The sequence below is a fragment of the Triticum aestivum genome, chromosome 4A, assembly GCF_018294505.1.
Source record: "Triticum aestivum cultivar Chinese Spring chromosome 4A, IWGSC CS RefSeq v2.1, whole genome shotgun sequence".
Taxonomy (NCBI): Eukaryota; Viridiplantae; Streptophyta; class Magnoliopsida; order Poales; family Poaceae; genus Triticum; species Triticum aestivum.
This window is the reverse complement of record NC_057803.1, coordinates 592,825,069-592,847,169: the sequence shown is the minus strand read 5'-3', so window position 1 is coordinate 592,847,169 and position 22,101 is coordinate 592,825,069. Positions and strand designations below refer to the sequence as shown.

Sequence of the window (22,101 nt, the reverse complement as noted above, 5' to 3'; positions counted from 1 at the left end):
CGAGGGCACTCACGGATCTAGGAAATGGTTGAAGAGCCAGGCCCGAAGCATGGCCACCTGTTGGGGAATGTAGTATTTTAAAAAATTTATCTACGATCACGCAAGATCTATCTAGGAGAAGCATAGAAACGAGCGGGGAGAGTGTGTTCACGTACCCTCGTAGACCGAAAGCGGAAGCGTTTAGTAACGTGGTTGATGTAGTCGAACGTCTTCGTGATCCAATCGATCCAAGTACCGAACGTACGGCACCTCCGCGATCAGCACACGTTCAGCTCGGTGACGTCCCTCGAACTCTTGATCCAGTTGAGGCCGAGGGAGAGTTTCGTCAGCACGACGTCGTGGTGACGGTGATGATGAAGTTACCGGCGTAGGGCTTCGCCTAAGCACTACGACGATATGACCGAGGTATGTAACTATGGAGGGGGGCATCACACACGGCTAAGAGAAACTTTGGTGTGCCCCTGCCCACATATATAAAAGAAGGGAGGGAGAGAGGTCGGCCCCCTAGGGGCGCGCCAAGAGTATGGAGTCCTACTAGGACTTCCAAGTCCGAGTAGGAATCCCTTTCCTTTTCGGAGTAGGAGAGAAGGAAAGAGGGAAAGAGAGAGAGAGAGAGAGTAGGAAAAGGCAAGGGGGGCGCCGCCCACTTCCCCTAGTCCAATTCGGACCCATGGGAGGAGGGGGGCGCCACCTCCCCTTGGCCTGCCTCCTCTTTTCCTGTATGGCCCAATAAGGCTCATTACTTCTCCCGGTGAATTCCCATAACTCCCCGGTACTCCGAAAAATACCTGAATCACTCGGAACCTTTCCGATGTCCGAATATAGCCATCCAATATATGAATCTTACCTCTCGACCATTTCGAGACTCCTTGTCATGTCCGTGATCTCATCCAGGACTCCGAACAAACTTTGGTCATCAAATCACATAACTCATAATACAAATCATCATCGAACGCTAAGTGTGCGGACCCTACGAGTTTAAGAAGTATGTGGACATGACCGAGACATATCTCCGGTCAATAACCAATAGTGGAACCTGGATGCTCATATTGGCTCCTACATATTCTACGAAGATCTTTATCGGTCAAACCGTATAACAACATACATTGTTACCTTTGTTATCGGTATGTTACTTGTCCGAGATTCGATCGTCGGTATCCTCATACCTAGTTCAATCTCATTACCGGCAAGTCTCTTTACTAATTCCGTAATGCATCATCCCGTGACTAACTCATTAATCACATTGCTTGCAAGGCTTATAGTGATGTGCATTACCGGGAGGGCGCAGAGATACCTCTCCGATACACGGAGTGACAAATCCTAATCTCGATCTATGCCAACCCAACAAACACCTTCGGAGACATCTGTAGAGCATCTTTATAATCACCCAGTTACGCTGTGACGTTTGATAGCACATATGTTGTTCCTCCGTTATTTGAGAGTTGCATAATCTCATAGTCAGATGAACATGTATAAGTCATGATGAAATCAATAGCAATAAAACTAAATAATCATTATGCTAAGCTAACGGATGGGTCTTGTCATGATGTGATCCCGTTCATCAAATGACAACACGTGTCTATGGTCAGGAAACATAACCATCTTTGATTAACGAGCTAGTCAAGTAGAGACATACTAGGGACACTTTGTTTTGTCTATGTATTCATACATGTACTAAGTTTTCGGTTAATACAATTCTAACATGAATAATAAACATTTATCATGATATAAGGAAATATAAATAACAACTTTATTCTAGGTTGAACTGATGACATGTCATACGTGCTGAGATGAGCTCTATGCATGTTGAGAAATGCATTGCATAATGGGACATTGAGATAGACATTTTGCATGTTAAGAAAATTAGAATCAACTTCTTAAAAAGATAAGATAAGATTAAGAAATCCTGAAATAAATCCAGGAATAATGCGATCACCAGAATTTGAACCTTGATGGATTGGGATATCACTGTCTACCTAACCAACTCAACCACAAGTTAATTCGTATAAATAAATAAAGCTAATCATGCCGTGCCGTGCTGCTCGTGTGGCCAGCCTCCAGGCCCAGGCACGGCCCCTTGCGTGCCGCGTGTCAGGCTCGGCACTTTTAGCTCGTGCCGTGCCGTGCTAACGGGCTGGCCCTGCTGGCACGGCCCATTTAGCCAGCTTTGCTTTGGAGCGGCTTCAATATTCGGCGGCGCTTCTTCTGCTTCCCAAAACCCCCAACCTCTCGTCTAAAAAAAAAGAGAAAACCCCCAGCTCTCGACTCTCCGTGCTCACGGTGGTTCGCGGCGGCGGCGATGCGCCAGAGCCCGTCGCCGGCGGCAATGGACACCCCGGACTTTAGAGTCAAGCTCGGCTTCGAGAGATCCCTTCGATGCAACCGCCCGTACGGCGGGTACCCGCGCCTCCCGAGCGAGGGCTCGCCGCAGATGGCCTTCTTCGACGCGGCCGCCGAGGGCAACCTTCCCCGCCTCAGAGGTGAGCGAGCTCTCCGTCGGCCCAATCTGTCTGTCAGGCGTCTGCCGGGCGCCGCCCCCTCGCTTCATTGCGGCGTCGCATCTGCTAGGGTTTTTTTGGGGGGGGGGGGGGGGGGGGTGGCGGTCTGCTCGTGCTCTGCTCCTTTCGCGCGTGACTTACCTCAAATTTCTCGGTGTTTTATTGAAGAGCTGGCGAGAGGCAGGGATGCGGATGGGCTGGCCTGGCTTGCCGACGTGTGTCTCGTGGGCGGGGGGCCGCTTCAGACGGCGGCACGCATGGGGAAACTGGATGCCGTCAGGTGCATGGTGGAGGAGCTGGGCTTCGATGTCAATGCGGGCAGCCAATCTGGTATGCGCGCGCTTTCTTTGCGCTGATCGATTCTGTTCATGTTATGGTCATGCTCAATTTCGCAATTTTTGCTCGTGTGCACGATATTTCAGTAAACCCGCTGCATCAGTTTCATTCACTTTAAGCACTAGTTACTTGTTTCTGATTTTATTGGCAGGTTTAACTGCTCTGACTGCTGCTGCAGTGGATGAAAGAATGCATGTTATGAGATACCTTCTGGACAAGGGGGCTGATGTGAATAAGCCAGTCTATTCAGGCCATTCTCCTCTTCACCATGCTGCAAAATATGGTCTCTTCTGTGCACATATTAAGCTTTCTGTCTTTAGACTTGCGTTTACCACTTGGTTGCTCTGCAATTTAACAGTCTCCAACTCCTCACTAATGCGGTTTGATCATTTGTGTGGCTTCTAGCTTTTGTTCTATTTTAAACGCTGAATTCTTGCACTTCTACCAAAAGTGTAGTTTATAGGAAATCGATTTGACTATTTTGCACAGTTCATGCTGGTTTTTGGTGCTATCCAACCCTGTAATATGCTTACAAATTACCTTCCAAACCCTCACTGAGATGATGTTCAGTCTGGTTCTGATAATTAGTAATCTAGTATTCCTACTTATTTTATTCCATTTTCATGGCATGTTAAATGAACTCGGTCACGTGACTTTGGAGCTGGGGGCCATCTAGCAGATGTTGGCATTTAGATTCTTTCGGTTCAATTTGCTCTCCCTATGATTTAATATGCTCGGTCCCCGGTAAAAAAAAAACTAATACACCTAGTCTTATTTTGTGTTTGTGTCTCCTTATAACAAAACGATAACTTATGTCTGGTCTTATTTGTTCTCCCCATGGATTTATACTTTGGTCTTATTTTGGGCTTGTTCTTTTAGTTCTGTAGCATTGGCATGTCTCTTCAATAAAAAACAACAATGCGTTCCAATCCCAAAGAAGTTGGGGTAGGCTAGAGTTGAAACCTATAAGATCCTGAAACCTAGTGATGGTTCTGTCACTTGGATAGCTAACTTCCACGCACCCCTGTCCATGACACCCCTATCCATGTCGTGTCTCTTAAATAGTTTCGCCAAAATAGTCATGACATAGTTAACTCATGCCTGGATTCTAGCCAAGGCATGCTGGTGGTGGTTCTTGATAATGTTTATAAAAATACATTTCTTCTGTTGCGCGAGAAATGCTTATTTTTCATTGTAACATTTTTTTTCTGCACTATGTCTAGGACGTGATGAAGCAGCACGATTGTTGCTATCCAGAGGAGCTAGTGTTGATTCAACTTTTCGTGGTCTGACACCACTACATTTTGCTGCTGGCTTTGGGATGATTGGTGTCATGAAAGTACTGTTGGAGCACCATGCAGATGTAATAAGTAAATTTCATGTTTTTGTATTTGAGCTTTATATGCTACTACCTTGTTTGAATGCAGATTCATCAATATTTAGTATGTTGGATTGCGGTTCCATGCCTTGGTCTTCTCACAGCCTTTTATCGTAGCTTTAGATTTTCATCTCTTATATTTCTAACTAATATTATTTAAAAATCACATAATAGAGTAGTTAGCTGGAATGGCAGTTCAAATGGCTTTTCCGCACGTCATACTTCATGCTACTCTGTACCATTGCTTATTTTTCCTTGCTGTGTGATCTTCAGTTCTTCATGATATGGCAGATATTTATGTCAAATGTACAGCTTGGGATTCTCTTGTTCCTATGCAGAAGCTGGATAGATTCCTGTTTTAACATGTGCATGTCTTATTTGATTAGCATAATGTTATTCTGTCTCGTACTATTACCATGTCATAACTCATAAATACTGGTTAGGTTGAAAGAACTGTCTTTGCAGCTGAGGCTTAGCAATCTATATAAAGTATTTATTGCAAACTGTCACTAGCATGGCCTTGTGACCATGAGGCCACGGGTTCAAGTCCTGGAAACAGCCTCTTACAGAAATGTAGGGAAAGGCTGCGTACTATAGACCCAAAGTGGTTGGACCCTTCCCCGGACCCTGCGCAAGCGGGAGCTACATGCACCGGGCTGCCCTTTTTTTTTTGTCATTAGCATGGCCAATGATAGTTTTGTCATCCCACTTCCATATAAAAGGAGAATCATGAGAACCGAAACATGTTGTGTGTCCCTATGTTCTAATTTTCCTCTATTATATTTAAGCATTCAATATTATATCGAAGTTGATATTTTATACTAAAGATATTTTGTAATAAAAATGTAGCCGAACAAGGTCTCAGAAGAGGGAAGTACTCCGCTGACTGAAGCACTTCGTGGCACCGATTCAGGACTACCTGAATCTACTATACTGGAGTGTGTCAAGCTGCTTGTGGAGGTCTGGTAATAGTCCACCTTGACTTCATGTTAATACATATAGTTTTCTTATGATATTAATCTATTGCATGAATTGCGTAGTTCATAATTTTGGTTTTATATGATCCATATCCACAGGCAGGCACAGATGTAAATTCTGCTAATAGCGAAACTCCGTTGGTAATAGCAACTCGTTATGGCTTAACTGACTGCGTCAAGTACCTGTTGAAGGCTGGTGCTTCCAAAAAACCCCAACTCTCAGCTAAAAAAAAACCCCAACTCTCGACTCTTTGATGCCGAGGCAAAGTCGCCAGACTTCAAAGTTAAGCTCGCCTACGAGAGAGCTGCTCTTCGACGCAACCGTTCGTACGACGGGCTCCCACGCCTCCCAAACGAGGGCTCGCCGCAGATGGCCTTCTTCGACGCGGCCGCCGAGGGTGATCTTCCCCGTCTCAGGGGTGAGCGAGCTCTCCATCGGCCCAATCTGTCAAGCGTGTGACCGCGCACCGCCCCCTCCCTTCAGTGTGGCCTCGCATCTGCTAGGGTTTTGGGGGAATGGGGGTCTGTGCGTGCGTGTGTTCCTTTCGCCATGTAATGTAGCGCTGTCCATGTGTCTTAACTCTTAACTCAAATTTCTCGGTATTGTATTGAAGAGCTGGCGAGAGGCAGGGATGCTGAGGGAATGGCCTGGCTTGCCGATGTGTGTATCGTAGGTGGGGGGCCGTTTCAGACGGCGGCACGCATGGGGGAACTGGATGCTGTCAGGTGCATGGTGGAGGAGCTAGGCTTTGATGTCAATGCTAGTAGCAAAGATGGTATGTCTCCGCTTTCTCTTTGTTCATGTTATGGTTAGCTCAAATTCGCGATGTTGCTCGTGTGCATGATCTTTCAGTTTGTGTATATTTCATATACCTTAAGCACTGCCATGATTCAACTTTTTCTGTCCACTTACCAGGGTATTTGTCGACCCTGACTTGTGGTCTTCTCACTAGTCACTACTTCTGGTTATTCATATTATGAGCAGTCACTTGCTATATATAGACTATTTAGATTTTACTCCCTCCGTCCCAAAATTCTTGTCTTAGATTTGTCTAGATACGGAATCTAAGACAAGAATTTTGGGATGGAGGGAGTACATTGGTAGTGTTTTCATGTAAATTCATCTTTTAGTTGAGAGAGATGTCAGATATAGCACTAGTTACTTGTTTTTTATTCATCTCTGGCAGGTGTAAGTGCTTTGACTACTGCTACAATTGAGGAAAGAATGGATGTTATGAGGTACCTTCTGGACCAGGGGGCTGATCTGAAAAAGCCAGATGATTCAGGCCATTTCCCTCTTCACCTTGCTGCAAAATATGGTCTCTGCAAATACTAAGCGTTCTGTCTTTAGACTTGCGTTTACCATTTGGTTCCTGTGCAAAGAAGTTTTGAAGGAATGGTTATTTGTTCTCCTGAGCAGTCTTCAACTCCTCACTAATTCAATTTGATCATTTGTGTGGCTTCTAGTTTTTGGTCTATTTTAGAAGCTGAATTCTTGCACTTCTACCAAAAGTGTAGTTTATAAGAAATTGATTTGACTATTTTGCACAGTTCATGCTGGTCTTTGGTGCTATCCAGCCCTGTAAGCTTACTAATTACTCCCTTCGTTCACAAATATAAGGTGATGTTCTACATCTTATATTTGTGAACGGAGGAAGTACCTTTGAAACCCTCACTGAGGTGATGTTTAGTCTGGTTATGATAATTAGCAATCTAGTATCCCTACTTATTTTATTCCATTTTCATGTCATATTAGATGAACTCGGTCACGTGACTTTAGAGCTGGGGGCCATCTAGCAGATGGTGGCATTTGCATTGTTTCAGTTCAATTTGTTGTCCCTATGAATTAATACGTCCGGTCCCCAGTCAAAAAGCTAACACGTCTGGTCTTATTTGTGGTTGTGTCTCCTTATAAAAAAACAATATCATATGTCTGGTCTTATTTGTTCTCCCTATGGATTAATACTTTGGTCTTATTTTGTGTTTGTTCTTTCGTTTCTGTAGCATTATCCTTGTGTCTCTTAAATAGTTTCACCAAAATAATTATGACGTAGTTAACTCATGCCTGGCCTCCAGCCAAGGCATGCAGGTGGTGGTTCTTGTGATAATGTTAAGAATACAGTTCTCCTGTTGTGCGAGAAATGCTTATTTTTCATGGTAACATTATCTTGTGTTTTTTTCTGCACCATGTCTAGGACGTGATGAAGCAGCATGATTGTTGCTATCTAGAGGAGCTAGTGTTGATGTAGCTTATCTTGGTCTGACACCACTACATTTCGCTGCTTCCTGTGGGATGATTGGTGTCATGAAAGTTCTATTGGAGCACCATGCAGATGTAATAAGTAAATTCCATGTTTTTTTCTATTTGAGCTTTATACGCTACCTTGTTAGAATAAGTAAATTCCATGCAGATGTAATAAGTAAATTCCATGTTTTTTTCTATTTGAGCTTTATATGCTACCTTGTTAGAATGCAGATTCATCAACATTGTATGTTGGATTGTGGTTCCATGCCTTGGTCTTCTCACAGCCTTTTATTTCATCTCTTATGTTCTAAGTTCTAACTAATATTAGTTCAAAATCACATATAGAGTGAGTAGTTAGCTGGAATGGCAGTTCAGATGGCTTTTCCGCAGGTCATACTTCATGCTACTCTGTACCATTGCTTATTTTTCATTGCTGTGTGATCTTCAGTTCTTCATGATGTTATAGCAGATATTGATGTCAAATGTACAACTTGGGATCCCCATGTTCCTATGCAGAAGCTGGATAGATTCCTGCTTTAACATGTGCATGTCTTATTTGATTAGCATAATGCTATTCTGCCTCGTACTATTGCTATGTCATAAATACTGGTTATATCCAAGTCGATATTTTACACTAAAGATTTTCTGTAACAAAAAATGTAGCCAAACAAGATCTCAGAACAGGGACGTACTCCGCTGACTGCAGCACTTTATGCCACCGATTCAGGACTACCTGAATCTATTTCACTGAAGTGTGTCAAGCTGCTTGTGGAGGTCTGGTAACTGTCCACCTTGACTTCATGTTAATACATATAGTTTTCTTATGATATTAATCTGTTATGTGAATTGCATAGTTCATAACTTTTGATCTTATATGATTCATATCTACAGGCAGGCACAGATGTAAATGCTGCTAATATTGAAACTCCATTGGTAATAGCAACTAGTTATGGCTTAACTGACTGTGTCAAGTACCTGTTGAAGGCTGGTGCAGACCCTAATATCCCACATATTCATGTGAGTTTTGTAGCATTTTTACCTTATCGTGTCTTCTACTGCATGCAGTTTTCTTAGTCATATTTTCTAGGGGATCGGGGACATATATAGCATGTAAAACATATTTCCTACTTCAGTTCTAACGTGCAAACCTATCCCTGAGGCATCCGATGAACAGGAAGTAAATCATTTATCGTCCCATGATCAAATAACTGATAATCCTGTCAGATCTTGATCTGTCACCGAGCAAAATTGTGGGTACATTTTGATTGCTACCAAACCTGGCCTTACCTCCCTACATTCTTTGGCTATGGTCTGGATAGCTACCAATTTTAGCTCACCCGCATGACATCAGCGTGCCCCTGTCTGCTTTTCGCCAATGAGCGGGCGGAGAAATCGTTCGCTCAAAAGTTGGCACCAATCTCAGCTGCATGCTGCAGGAATCAAAAGAGCACGTTTCTGCAAACATTAATCAGCACTGCTCTGGTGGCCACCGAAGTTGCACGACCTCTAATCCTTCTCTCAAAGGGAATCACATCACATCAACATGCCATTAGCTCAATTCCCCCTTACGGCCTTACCCTATTTCGATCAATTCTTTCATGGCATGATTTATCCTGCTGCTGGCTAGATCAAAAGTGTTACTTACGAAATCATCAATTCTTTATGTTTTGAGACCACATGCATGTGATTCCATCAAGCAGATTTTTAACTTGATGAATCCTTCGTTCCTGAACTTTGAACTTGATGGATCCTTCATTCCTTTGTCATTTTAGTTAATTAGAGGTTGAAATTGCATCCATCCCTCCAACTGACAGTACATCTGTACATGAATGAGGCAATAAAGCTGATGCATGCTTGGTATATTAAGTCTGATGCTATTACCAAGATATGGGCTGAATAATATATGTATGAAACCATGCTGACTGAGACTTCAATTAGTTAGTCTTGCTTACAAAGGTACTATTATGAGTTCAGCAAAATATGCAATTAGCTATCTTTTGTTACCTCGTCACCGAATCTCTGAATTTTAGAACCAAATTACACACACATGCTGATATATGTTGCCAAATGTTCTGAAGCCATTTGGCTTTAAACCAAATGTAAGCCTATGCTTTTGACAAAATAAGTTGTTACCGTGGCTACAAACCTGCCAATATTTTGGCCACGCCCTTGGTTTGGTCATGCCAAATTTTTGGCAGGACTAGATGGGGCTCAAACCAAACATACCCTGTGCCTTATTCCCTCAGTTCCTGACTGATGAGGATTTAGTCTGATTTACTTCAGAAAATTTGATTTATACTGGGTAGTGTTTAAGGCTACTAATGTCAGGAACCAAAAGTTGACATGATTTATGCTCGAGTGCAGCTAATTTATCTCACTTGGTACAGTTAATTTTTCAACAAAATGTTCTTTAACTTTTGGTTGATCGAAGCTGACACTTTGAGAAACAGCAACTCAAATGACATTTTGAAGTAGGTGGGTTATGTAATGTCTAGCATAACTTCATCTATTTATGTGCCCAATTTCATTTTTTCTATATATTTCCTTATTATTTATTGTGATCTAATTAATACCGCTGAGATTTTTTACTAGGTTTATATTCGTTTTTCAATCCCTGGTAGCTATATAGTAGTAACTTCTGCTACTGAACCATGTGGTTCCTGTTTGTTACTTCTTACTTGACAGACTGGTGCCAAGCCAATAGAACTTGCTGCAATCCGTGGAAGACGGAAGCTTGTGGAGTTACTATTTCCTTTAACTTCTCCTATTCGAACTGTACGAAACTGGACCGTTGAAGGAATTATTGCCCATGCCAAAAGGCCCTCTAAGCCCTCTAAGCCAACGGTATGAATTGGATTTTAAGAATTTGAATCATCCTATATTGAGTTATTTCTTTGTCCTTCAACCGTTGCGGCATAAATGTTTGCACCTCTAATCACCTGAATCTTTTCTTTATATGGGACTAGTAGATGGGCCTACTTAAAAGGATATGTTACGACATTTTTGTGGTTTTTGTCACTATGCAGATTTTTCATTCTGTTTTGCCATTCTCTCCTTGGCCTACATTTCAGTGACATGACCCAGTGCAAATTTGCAATGCAAGCAAAAGCATTATACACAAAATCTAATGGCAAAATCATTATTGCTCCTATATTATAAATACAGAGTACAATAGAAAGATGATCCCTTTGAAAATCTTTGCTAAATATTTTTGCGCTTGATATATATTTTCGTTATTTGAAAATTTTCCAAAAAAAAACACAGATGAACATGACTAAGTATTATATTTAGACTCTAAATTTGATGCAAAAACGTGCGTTTCGTTGCCCTGTGGAAAATCCACGTCCTAAACTCCCTCTGATTATCTGTCTACAACTGTACGACTTGGTTAAACAAAAAATACAACCTAGTTGTTTCCGAGTCTTCCGTTGTTATATGAAGTTTAATCCTCAAACTATATCTTTTTTGTCACACAAAGAAACTTCTTTAATCTTCGGTGAACATTGTACATTTTGTATGTATATTTTGCTTGTCTTAATTTGTCTCTATGATTTAGGTTAAGCATGATAAAAGTACGAAAGTTCAGTTGAAATCATTTGGTGAGAAAGCTATTAAGAGAAAGGACTATCATGGCGCGTCAAAGTTCTACACCGAGGTTAGTAGTGATTTATAGAATGATGCAGTATTGGTTATGCTACTCTACGGTCTTTGCAAGATGCATATCAGCATATGCATGAAACTTCTACATTACACCTTATCCTCTCATTATACAAACATTGGGGTTTCTTTTCAAAATGTCTGTTCATTGATAGAATCAAGAGTGTACTTATTTGACACCGTCTCCAGGTATAATATGTAATATAAGCCAAGTAACTCTGTGAATTACATTTATAGTTGAATCCATGACAGTATTATAAGATCTCCACTCTCCAGCCAAGTCTTGACACATGTCGTGTTGTTTGGAAACCTTCCAACAGCCATGACTGCTAGGAACGGTTCAAACCAGCTTCAGCAGTTCTCTCGAAAGAGGCCTGTAATGATTATCCGAGAAACGTTGGTTCTCAGTTTCAGTTCAGAACCATCATAAAGTGTGAACAGCCCTAATGTTATTACTGATAGTCACAGGCGTGGACTTACGGGACCAATGTTGTCTTGTTAACTTGGGTAAATTGGGGTCTTGCCAGGCTTACATAATTAGCCCTGCGCAAGCCATAACATATATACGCTGTTCTGTTCTTTCGCTTAAAAAACTTGTTTCGTTATGAGACATCCCTCACCATTTTCAATTCTCTGTTTTGACGTAGGCAATTGAGCTGGACCCTAGTGATGCGACGCTGTACTCAAACAGGAGCCTTTGCTACCTGCAGACTACTGAAGCAGATAAGGCTTTGCACGATGCTAACACTTGCATAAAACTGCGCCCTGAATGGATCAAAGGTTACTACCGGAAAGGAGCCGCTCTCATGTCGCTCGAGGTCAGATAAGTCACAGATTACCCACCTTGCACTTGGTTACATGGCATATCCCTGTATGCATACTATAATCTGCGGAACTTCCCATTGGTAGGACTACAAAGAAGCTTGTGATGCATTCATGGCTGGACTGCAGCTGGATCCTGGAAACGCCGAGATGGAGAAAGTGTTCATGTAAGCTATCCCAACTCGTGCTTCTCTTTCCAAGAATCTCCCCAATGATGGGAATTTTTTGGGTGTGTTGATGGACATTGCGGACTGGTCTAAACATGGTGCCGATCAGGGAACTAACTTGGCTCATGTTTGCAGGGAGGCGGTCGAGGAAATGAAGAAGGATCACTTGGCTAGAAAAGGCTCCAAGCCATCCGATTAAAGGAAAACCGTGGATCGCCCTGCCCCATTTCATGTAAATATTTATTCTAGTGCCAGGAAACATACTCATCTTCTTTTTGGTACCGTACTGAGTAGCAGAGCACCATGATCTCTGGTTTGCCTGTCAATGGCGCTGTCGCAGAATGCCACAGCAAACCCTAGGAAGTAGACGTTTCCTTTCCTGCGTACAGCGAAAGAGGATCACCACGTTGGTCATCTGGATGGATGGGCATTGCTCCTTAAGTATGTGTACCTTGTGTCGTGATCCGTTCGTCGATAGAAGTTTCTGTCGTTGTTCCATTGAGTTTCTCTGACGGGCGGCTAAGCGTGTGTGCTCTGCTCCGCGGTAGAAACTTCGAAACCGTCCACCTATAGGCGAAGGTGTCCTTGCCCACCCTTATGCGGCATATTTCTGTACCTCAATTTTGGAAACAGAGTTACCTAAATCGCTGCCCGGGGTAGCATAGTAGGCACCAGATCTTGTCCATTTTCAAAAAAGCAAATGATAATGATGAATATATGATAAACCTGAATTTAAGCCACAATGTGGATAACCAGTTAGCAGCTTGATTTGCTGGTAATGCTGTCAGCTTTTTGTTAGACATCTCATCTCAAACATTTTGACTCACAAGTGACACTACATGCCGTAGAACCATTAGGGTAAAGATGAATTTCATCAAATAGGGTGCACGCCGTAGTCTTTTTTTCCGAAAAGGAGGTTGAAACCCCCGGTCTCTGCATAACTCACTCAAGCTCTGGCAAAAAGAGCTTCACTACCTAATAACTACTAACAGCAACACGATGAACAGTCCCATGAATCGCTACTAGACCAAAAAATGCATGGAACCGACCGAAGAAAGATCACACCAAAAAAGAAAAACACGGGGTAAATTCACCGAAGACGGCATCCAACCGACCCATCTCCCTCGAAGGAAAACTGAATCCTGCGTCCGTCCCAAGGAAGGAGGTGTGCTCATTGAGAGGACGCCGCGGCGCCGCCCCCGCCAGCGTCGTCGTCCCTGGAGGAGACGTCGGAGAACTCGTCGGCGTACATCTCCTCGATCATGGGCTTCCACAGCCGCACCCGCGCGTTGATGAACCAGTTGGATATCTGCCTTCTGCTTAACCCCGTGCTCACGGCCAGCCTCAGCTTCTCGTTGTCGCTGGGGTACCTGCTTCACGTTGCAGCAAAACACACAGCCGAGTGTCTGTCAACTAGTGCAGTACTAGCTTTCAATGTTTCGAATGCTACTTTCAAGTATTGAATCTAAATACTTTGAACGATGGTATTCGATCTCTCTGTTTTGAAATATAAGGTGCATTATTATTTTTTATGGTCCAAACTTCTCCATATTTGAATTTGACCAAGGTTATTGAGCAAAATTTCAGTAACAATAATCCCTTTGTTCCAAACTAATCGAAGTATTGGAACAGACCTAAGTCAATCTTTTTGAATTTTGACCAGGTCTATGGAAAAATAAATGTGCCAAGATCTACACATTCAAATGTATATAATATGAAAATATATTTCATAACGAATCTAGTGAACCAAATTTGTTGTTATAGATGTTGACATATTATAACCTAGGTTTGACTTGGGACAGCAGACAGAGCTTTGCCAGTGTAAACTGTTAAGCAGCGAGGGCACTCACGGATCTATGAAATGGTTGAAGAGCCAGGCCCGGAGCACGGCCACCGACCCCTCCGGCAGGCCCCTCAACGGCTTGCACACCTGCTCTGCCGCCCGCGCCGCCACGGCCTGCTTCGTCCGCCGGACCAGCCTGCTCACCATGTCCTCCGTCTGCGCGGGGTCGTACTCGTCGTCGTCCTCCTCCTCCTCGCTGTCATCGTTCGTCCACAGCCTCGCCCTCGGCGCCGGCGCCGGCCTTGCGACCGCGGCGAGCTTGCGGAGGATGGCGCGGCGCAGGTTGGCGAAGTGGCGCGTCATGGCCCGCGACATGAGGGACGTGTACCCGGCCGTCGCGGCGGGCCCCAGCGCCGGCTCGAACGACGACGCCACGCGGCTCAGCTCCTGGAAGTAGTGCTCCTGCCGCCCCTCCAGCTGCGAGAGATAGATTCATTAGCCGCCATGGATAAGCTAGCCGAGGGAAGAAGAGATAGCTTGGCTGATAACGTAGTGGTCTCGCTTGCAATGGATGAATGGAATAGTGCGGACGGACCTCGCTGAGAAGGCCGAGGAGCTTGGCTTGCACCGCGCCGGCGCCGCCGTCGTTCTTGGCCTGGATGCCGCGGCGGCGCGTGGCTGCCGCCCGCAGACGGATCTCTCGGAGAGCCTCTTCGCCGGGCGCGTCGTCTTCGCTGCCTCCCCCCGCGCTCTCGTCGTCGTCGCCGCCGACGACGACGGCGGAGACCGCGTCGCGCAGCAGCTCCTGCACGGGCCTCAGGTACCGGGAGCCACTTAGCACCGAGTCCACCGACGGCATAACCCCAGGCGCCAGAGCCGGCGCGTCCGCGTCGCTCGCGCAGCAGCACCGGCAGACGTCGTCGGTTTTTGCCGCCGGGGCGCCGAGCGTGAGCGCCAGCGGGCCAGCGGGCGAGGCAGCCGGGTGGTGCTCGCGGCAGCACTGCTCCCGCAAACGGAGCAGCATCAGCGGGCCGTTGGCGCTGTCGGTGGCGACAGGACGAGCTTGCTTCGGCGAGCCGCTTTCCTGGAGGCGCTTGGTCACCATGTCTCCCTACCTACCCACCACCACCACCACCACTGACCGTCGTCAATTAGCTTATCAAGAAAACATATCATCAGGCAAGCAGATAGAAACAAGAATCAACAGTAACGCCATTACGTGCGAGAGTGAGGTGGGTGGGTGATGAACTGAACTGATTAGTGATGATGATTGATGAGCAAGCATCAGCGTAAATATGTCCGTGCATGCATGCATACCTTCTCTAGCTGTTGCCCTGGCCGGCCGGTGAAGGGAGGTGAGTGGTACACTGGTGCTCAAGAGTAGAGCTACCGAGCCAGTGGAGAAGCACACTGATATACGAGCTACCAGAGAGAGAGAGAGAGAGAGAGAGAGAGAGAGAGAGAGAGAGAGAGAGAGAGAGAGAGAGAGAGAGAGAGAGAGAGAGAGAGGTTCAAAGGGGCTTGGCTTGGCTTGGCAGGAGAAGATATATATAGAGTGGTAGCTAGTGTGCTGGTCATGGTCCATGCACACACACATACGCAGGCAGTGTGTATCGGCCGGCCGGCCCTGTATACCACACTCGTACAGCACTCCGCAGCTCCACTGTGTAGTGTAGACTGTAGAGGAGCCTCCGTTGGACAATGCATGCTTGCATTGAAACGACGGCACCAACCATGCATAGGAGGGAGGGAGGGAAGAGGCTTTTGGCACTGTACTTACATGTCCTGCTGTCTCCTCATCATCTATACCTCCTTACTGCATGCCCTCCATGTCTACTACTGGTATCTACTGTATCTATTTAGTACCGCCACAGGCCACGGGAAATACCCGATGGTTCCTGGGTACATATGTACCCTATATGGAGATTTTTTTTAATGATTAAACAAAAAGTCAAAATAGTTAAGAAACTATTTTTAGAATAAACTTGACTTACTTGCGCACTAGTATATAAATTTTCAAAAAAAAAGAAATTACGTTGACTTCACAGCGAAAAAGACAAAATTTATTTGCTATTATAGGTCACTGTTCATGCTATTTTGACTAAAAATTTGTCTTTTTTGAAAAGAAGTCAAAGAGGAATTTTATTTTGTTGGAACTTTTCTTACTAGTACAATGGAAGGTTAAGTTTTTTTCAAAAATATTTTTAGGAATTTTCGACTTTTTATTGAATTACTATTTTTTTTCCCATAACGTTCCCCTCCCACAGGCCACAGCCTCTGCTACTACTGGCTGGGTATCTATCTAGCCCAGCCTTTCTTTCTTGGGGAGTGCAACCTGCCTCATATGAGAGCTCTGTCTCTGTGCGTATGTGTATGTGTGTTGGCCTGGCTAGGCTGCCTGGCTGCAAAGACACACACACACACACATGGTAGGGGCCCGGCCTTGGTAGACCTGGTAGAGGTGTAGTGTAGTAGTAGTAGAATCGATCTCAATGCTGTCCTGCTTTGTGTAGCTGTCCTAATCTATGGAAAGACCAGTGACTTTTTTCTTCTGGGTGCCTGCAGCTTCTGTGCCTGTTGATGCATGCTTGCTTGGTTCATGGTGTGTGTGTGTGTGTGTGTGCACCTCCACATGCATGACATGACAAGCAAAGCACTCCGTAGCAATTGATCTCCCACTTGCGCCATGCATGCATGCTAAAGGTAACCAGCAGCCTGACAAGTCCGCGATGCACATAAATGGATAGACACATCATACATCAACAAGTCCTTAATTCAGTCATGGCTGCATGCTGGGGGGAGAGAGAGAGATGGGGCTCGTGGTGCAAGGGCATCTCCAACGGCAATCACCGAGCGGACACCATGGATGCGTTTGGACGTGTCCGCGCACAGCTCGGTCGTCCCAACCGTGTCCCTCAAATCCGAATGGTGGGCTATCACTGATAGTGAATCAGATGAACCAAGAGAAGAAAGAGGTATGTGGAAGACATGGGTTATGAATTCCCCACAACTCCCCTGTTTCTTTTTGTGAATACGCAAAGTTTACATATCTTTTCATTGATAGAAGAAAAGAGAATGAGTATAATGAAGGACACAACACATGACACGAACGCAATAAAGCGTGAACATGATGCCCAAAGCAGAGAGAAATGGGATGCTTAGCCCAAATAGAATAGACAACACAGCTAAACCCACCAGACCCCTGAGGACTTCAAACACTAATTAGTATACGAACAATGTCGTTTGGCTGTGTGCATCTTAGTTATGCAGAGACCGAGTGTTGCTCATCATGCTTTGTATCGGCTTGATACTACATTTGGAGTCAATAAAAATGCCCTTTATCAAAACAGTATATGAACAATGTCGCCATCAACGAAAAACTCGAGCGAAACAAGTCTTGTACGCAGCCGTCTCCTCTCCCCTAGGGTTCCTCTGCCTCTTGCCGGCGCCGTCACCGACCGGCCTCGTCTCCGGTGGCCTTAGGGCCGTGGGGGCGCGGTGGATCCCGGCCCTTACTGGTGGGAGGGCTCCGTTTTTAGATGTTTCTTCAAGTTTTGTTAGAGTTTGTGTCCTGCTCAGGAAGACGAGACAACGACGTCTCCCTGGGGATGGAATAAAGTTCTCCCCGCCTAGACCACGTCCCGATAACGTGTCTAGCATCGTCAATGGGTGTGTGGAGGTGTGTCTCCGGTGGATCTGTCTTTGGTAGATTTGCTCGGATCTGATCATAGTTCGTTTACGTTCATGTGTTTTCAGGTTGGATCCTTCTAATCTATGCTACTCTTAATCGGCGGCAGTAGCTGTTCTGGTGCGTTGGTCCTATGAGACCTTAACACGAATACTTCCCGACTGTCTACTACAACAAGTTTTTCTCAGCTCCCGCGAGGGGAGGGGCAATGACGGCGATGCGTTCGGCTCGCTTCAGTGCTTGTAGTCGTCGCTAGGTGGTTTACGAATCTAGATATTTTCGTTATTTCTGTTGTTCGTTGTACTGCCATCCGGTGATGCGTGTAGCATCATTGGTGGGCGTGTGGAGGTGTGTCTCCGGCGGATCTGTCTTTGATGGATTTGCTCGGATATGTTCGTTGTTCGTCTTCGTTCATGTGTCTTCAGGTTGGATCCTTTTGATCTACACTCTTCATCTGCGGCGGTTGCTGTTGTGGTGCATTGGTTCCATGAGGCCTTAGCACGATGACTTCCCGACTGTCTACTACAACAATGTTTGCCCGGCTCTGACGAGGGAGGGGCGATGACAGCGGCGCGCCTTCGGCTTGCCTCAGTGCTTGTAGTCGTCGCTAAGTGGTCTACGGTTCTGGATGTAATTTTTATTATTTCTAGTGTCCGTTGTACTACCATGATTGAAGATGAATAGATTGAAAGTTTTTTAAAAAAAAGAAGATGAATAAATCGAAAATTTTCTCAAAAGAAAAAAACCCACCAGACCCCAAACTAGAGGGGCAAGCCAAAAGATATCAAACGTCTAGACCATTTCATGAGTAATGCTACATATACGGGTTGTTTCTACAAAAATTACTGATGAGGTGGTTTGGAGACATGCTATTAGTTGAGGGATGGCCCTCCACCTGAAATCAAGGGGGCAGAGAGATTTTTGACGAATCACAAACTGGGTTGCCCGTAAACCCCGTAAAGCCCTGTATGTCTAGGATTATTGCCATTTCATAGACATTTAATGCCTGGCGTTGGAGGCCAAAAGATATCCAGGTAATGTTATTCGAATATTTGTTGGCGTTTTGGTGATTGCCTTTGGAGATGCCCTAAAGAAGAGGAGGGAAAGGGGGTCAAAACAAACAAAAAAACAGTTTCTGGAGGTGTCAATCGATGTCACTGGAGAGTGATTGATTGGACTGATCCTAAGCTAGCAGCAGCAGCAGCAGCAGGAAGGGCGGTGTGGTGGCGCTGTTTGTTGCTCTTTCTTTTGGGGCAGAGGGGCGGCTTTTTATTCGTTCAGGCGATCCCTACAGTGCCGTTCAAACTGACCTGATTTGAGCTGTGAACTGACCACGTTTCAGTTTGACCAATCGAATCAATGCCCGCACGCCTTTCATCACCTTCCGTCCCTTGTCTTCTACATGATGATGCCACGGCACGCGTATCGCCTCAGCTCAACTGTACTACATCTTGGGTAAATAGTGTCATGTGTGTGTGCAAAGTGCCACAGGGAAGCCCAAAATTAACAGCTGGGTTCGGTTTGGCCAAAAGCATCTATATACAGAATCTAAAAGGTTGATGGGTGTAGGGCTTGTACACACTCTTCTTTCTATCAGTGCAGCGGAACGCAAAGCTTTTGCCTTTTCCCGAAGGAGAAAAGGGAGAGGAGGTATATATTCACGGCCAAATGCAGGAAACAAAAAATGTGGTGATGGCTTTACTCGATGTCCAGCTTAGGGCCTCTTTGATTCGTGGGACTGTGAAAACACAAGAATAATAAAAACACACGATTGGAATGTCGCCCATTTGATTCCTATAGGATTTGAGCCCGTTTTAATTGCATCGCAGGAAAACATAAAGGATTTTTTAAAGAGATTTGAGTAGAGGTTAGATTTTCTTGCAATGTAGTGGAAATGAATCCTTGGGGAAAAAATCCTATAGGATTCAATCTCATGATTTGAACGACCTTTTTTTAGAAAAGGAGGATGACCCGCGGCCTCTACATCTAGGCGATGCATGCTGCCACATGATTCGAACGATTAACATAGAAAAAATTCATAAGAACTCCAATCCTCTAAAAATCATACACTGTTAATAGCCCCTGAGCTTGTATAGAGTTTGGCCATGCTTCTTCCGGAGTCATTAAAGGACGGAATCTGGACGGGCTCCCCCAGTATGAAATGAATGGATTGGTGCGTGTTAGACTGAGATCATCACCGGCAAGCTGGTCTTGCGCCAGCCGTGCTGGTCTCCCGTGCGAGTCGCATGGCACCGCCCTTGCATGAGCCATGCAGGGTCAAGCCGTCTCTATCTACTCCTTGGATATAGGATCGGCTGTTGCTTAGCGTGTGTGTGCGTGCGTTGTATCCTCTCTCCCTCTCTCAAAGTGTACTCTCTTATATATGCTGCCCCTGAGAGGATGAATACAACTTGCATATTGAGCTCATTCTTATAGTTTAACATGGTATCAGTTTTGTGATCCTCCTTTCTCGCTTCCGCCATGGCCGAGGAAACCTCCGCCGCCGCGGCCGCCGCCGCCATGGGCGCTCCTCAGGCTTCCTCCTCGCCTCCCCCTCCCCCACCGGCCACCTCCCCTCTGCAGGTCGCCCCCTCTCCACTGCCGCTCCTTGCCGCCCCTACCCTCCCCCACTTCAAGACGGCGGCGCAGCTCCATGCCGAGCGCGTCGAAGGCGCCAACATCTTCCACCGCGTCCGCATCGTCCTCGACATGCAGGGGAAGAACTACTCCATCTGGCGTGGGCTGATGGAAGAGGCCTTCGATCAGTTCGACGTGAACGCCCACGTCTCGCCCGACTTCTCCGATCATCAGCACGACCCGACGTGGACCATCATCAACAAAGCGGTAAAAACCTGGTTCTACAACACCATGTGTCCTGAACTTCTCGGGTTTGTTCAGGACCGGAAAGCCACGGCCTTTGAGCTTTGGACCAAGCTGGAAGCGCTCTTCCTCAACAACCAGCGCTCCCGGCAGTTCCATCTCAAGACAGAGCTCTACGCCGTGAAGCAGGGCGACTCCACCATCCCGGTCTTCTGCGCCCGGCTCAAGTCTGTCGCGGACGCCCTCCGCAACGTCAACAAGCCCGTCGATGACGATGAGCTGGTGATCCAGCTTCTTCGGGGCGTCGACCGGAATCGCCACGGGATGACGGCTGCCATCATCGAGAAGTCGCCGAACCCCATGCCCTTCGAGCAGGCCGTCGGCATGTTCCTCCACGACGAGATGACCTCCGGTGGCGCCTTCCCGGCCGGTTCCCACACCGCTCTTGCGGCTCATGGCCGCCCCCCTGCTCCATCTCCGGGGGGCGTCTCCGGCAGCGTCACCAAGCAGCAGGGCGGCGGCAGCAAGCCCGGCACCCCCTCGCCGAACCAAGGTGCCAACAAGCGGCGGCGCTACACCAACAACGGGGGGTACCAGGGTGCGTCCTCCGGCCCTAATCCCTGGACTGGGCATGTGTACGCCTACCCGATGCCTCTCCCGCCGCCGCCCTGGGCACTCCCCGGCCTCCTTGGCTCGCGTCCTCAGGCACACGCCGTGTTCGGCGGCCCTCAGCAGCCGCTCCAGCCGGCGTACGGGTACACCTACGACGGTCCTCATCTGCAGCCTGCACCCATGCCGGTGTTCCCTCCGCAGCAGCAGTACCTCCATCCCCACCACCAGCAGCAGGCGTACCTTCCGGCCCCGCCACAGCAGCAGTTCCTGCCTCCGCCGCCCGCCGCGGCCTCTGATTCACACGGCGTCGACCACGCCGCCTTGATGGGTGCTCTTCACAACCTGTCCCTACAGTCTCCGAGCGGCGGCTGGGTCGCGGACTCCGGCGCCTCCGCTCACATCACCTCGGATCCTGGTAAGCTTTCCTCCGTCGTCCCTGTATCAGGTTATCCCCCAGTTTATGTCGGTAATGGTAGTTCCCTGCACATTAGTCACGTTGGTTCTGCTACTCTTCCAAACCCCCATCGGCCTCTCTATCTAAATAACGTCCTTGTTGCACCTGATCTCATCAAAGATTTATTGTCTGTTCGTCGTTTATCTACTGATAACAACTGTTCCGTCGAATTTGATCCCCATGGCCTCTCTGTGAAGGATTATGCAACCAAGGCGGAGGTCCTCCGGTGCAACAGTAGCGGCGAACTGTATGACATTTTTCCACCGGCTGCACCCACTGCCTACGTCGCCACCGTCTCACGCCTTACAGATCTTTGGCACCGGCGTTTGGGTCACCCCGGCGATGCCACTTTTCATAGCAATAAAAGTTTAGATCATTGTAATAAAAGTGTTTCTGATGGGCGCTTGTGCCATGCTTGCCAGACCGGAAAACATGTTCGTTTACCTTTCAGTTCCTCTCTTAGTTCCACCACTGGTCCATTTGAATTACTCCATTGTGATCTTTGGACTGCCCCTTTATCTAGTGTCTCTGGCAACAAATATTATCTCTTAGTCATTGATGATTTCTCGTGCTACCGATGGACTTTTCCTCTCAAACAGAAATCTGATGTCCCTGCCGTGTTTCGTTACTTTCATGCATATGTCCGCACGCATTTCGGTCGTAC

At 46.4% G+C, this 22,101-nt stretch overlaps 2 protein-coding genes across 5 annotated transcripts; one reads left to right on the top strand and one right to left on the bottom strand.

Moving 5' to 3' along the window:
* Nucleotides 1-2,209: 2,209 nt before the first annotated feature.
* On the top strand, nucleotides 2,210-12,521 carry LOC123087286 (ankyrin repeat and protein kinase domain-containing protein 1). Of its 2 annotated transcripts, none has more exons than XM_044509262.1 (11): nucleotides 2,210-2,480; nucleotides 2,667-2,828; nucleotides 2,986-3,117; nucleotides 4,058-4,197; nucleotides 8,098-8,208; nucleotides 8,326-8,451; nucleotides 10,120-10,278; nucleotides 10,991-11,089; nucleotides 11,739-11,909; nucleotides 12,001-12,080; nucleotides 12,216-12,521. In XM_044509262.1, exons 1-11 carry the CDS (start codon nucleotides 2,300-2,302, stop codon nucleotides 12,277-12,279), a joined length of 1,425 nt encoding a protein of 474 aa, XP_044365197.1. In that variant the 5' UTR covers nucleotides 2,210-2,299; the 3' UTR covers nucleotides 12,280-12,521. The 2 variants fall into 2 exon arrangements, with proteins under 2 accessions (XP_044365197.1, XP_044365196.1); XM_044509261.1 differs by lacking the exon at nucleotides 8,098-8,208 and adding an exon at nucleotides 5,062-5,172.
* Nucleotides 12,522-12,947: 426 nt separating this feature from the next.
* On the bottom strand, nucleotides 12,948-15,337 carry LOC123087287 (BEL1-like homeodomain protein 3). Of its 3 annotated transcripts, none has more exons than XM_044509264.1 (4): nucleotides 15,181-15,337; nucleotides 14,459-15,018; nucleotides 13,931-14,340; nucleotides 12,948-13,453 (listed from the first exon to the last, which is right to left on the bottom strand). In XM_044509264.1, exons 2-4 carry the CDS (start codon nucleotides 14,966-14,968, stop codon nucleotides 13,252-13,254), a joined length of 1,122 nt encoding a protein of 373 aa, XP_044365199.1. In that variant the 5' UTR covers nucleotides 14,969-15,018; nucleotides 15,181-15,337; the 3' UTR covers nucleotides 12,948-13,251. The 3 variants fall into 3 exon arrangements, with proteins under 3 accessions (XP_044365199.1, XP_044365198.1, XP_044365200.1); XM_044509263.1 differs by having other exon boundaries at nucleotides 14,459-14,978; nucleotides 15,181-15,333; XM_044509265.1 differs by having other exon boundaries at nucleotides 12,948-13,450; nucleotides 14,459-14,978; nucleotides 15,181-15,333.
* Between the last annotated feature and the right edge of the window lie 6,764 nt (nucleotides 15,338-22,101).

What these genes read in the sequence shown, in the direction of transcription:
- LOC123087287 (XM_044509264.1), bottom strand. Translation starts at nt 14,968, where the DNA reads ATGGTGACCAAGCGCCTCCAGGAAAGCGGCTCGCCGAAGCAAGCTCGT. An exon ending in TCCTCGGCCTTCTCAGCGAG is followed by an intron (nt 14,341 to 14,458) that starts GTCCGTCCGCAC and finishes TATCTCTCGCAG; the next exon opens with CTGGAGGGGCGGCAGGAGCA. An exon ending in TTCAACCATTTCATAGATCC is followed by an intron (nt 13,454 to 13,930) that starts GTGAGTGCCCTC and finishes TGCAACGTGAAG; the next exon opens with CAGGTACCCCAGCGACAACG.
- LOC123087286 (XM_044509262.1), top strand. Translation starts at nt 2,300, where the DNA reads ATGCGCCAGAGCCCGTCGCCGGCGGCAATGGACACCCCGGACTTTAGA. An exon ending in CTAAGCCCTCTAAGCCAACG is followed by an intron (nt 10,279 to 10,990) that starts GTATGAATTGGA and finishes TCTATGATTTAG; the next exon opens with GTTAAGCATGATAAAAGTAC. An exon ending in GAGATGGAGAAAGTGTTCAT is followed by an intron (nt 12,081 to 12,215) that starts GTAAGCTATCCC and finishes TCATGTTTGCAG; the next exon opens with GGAGGCGGTCGAGGAAATGA.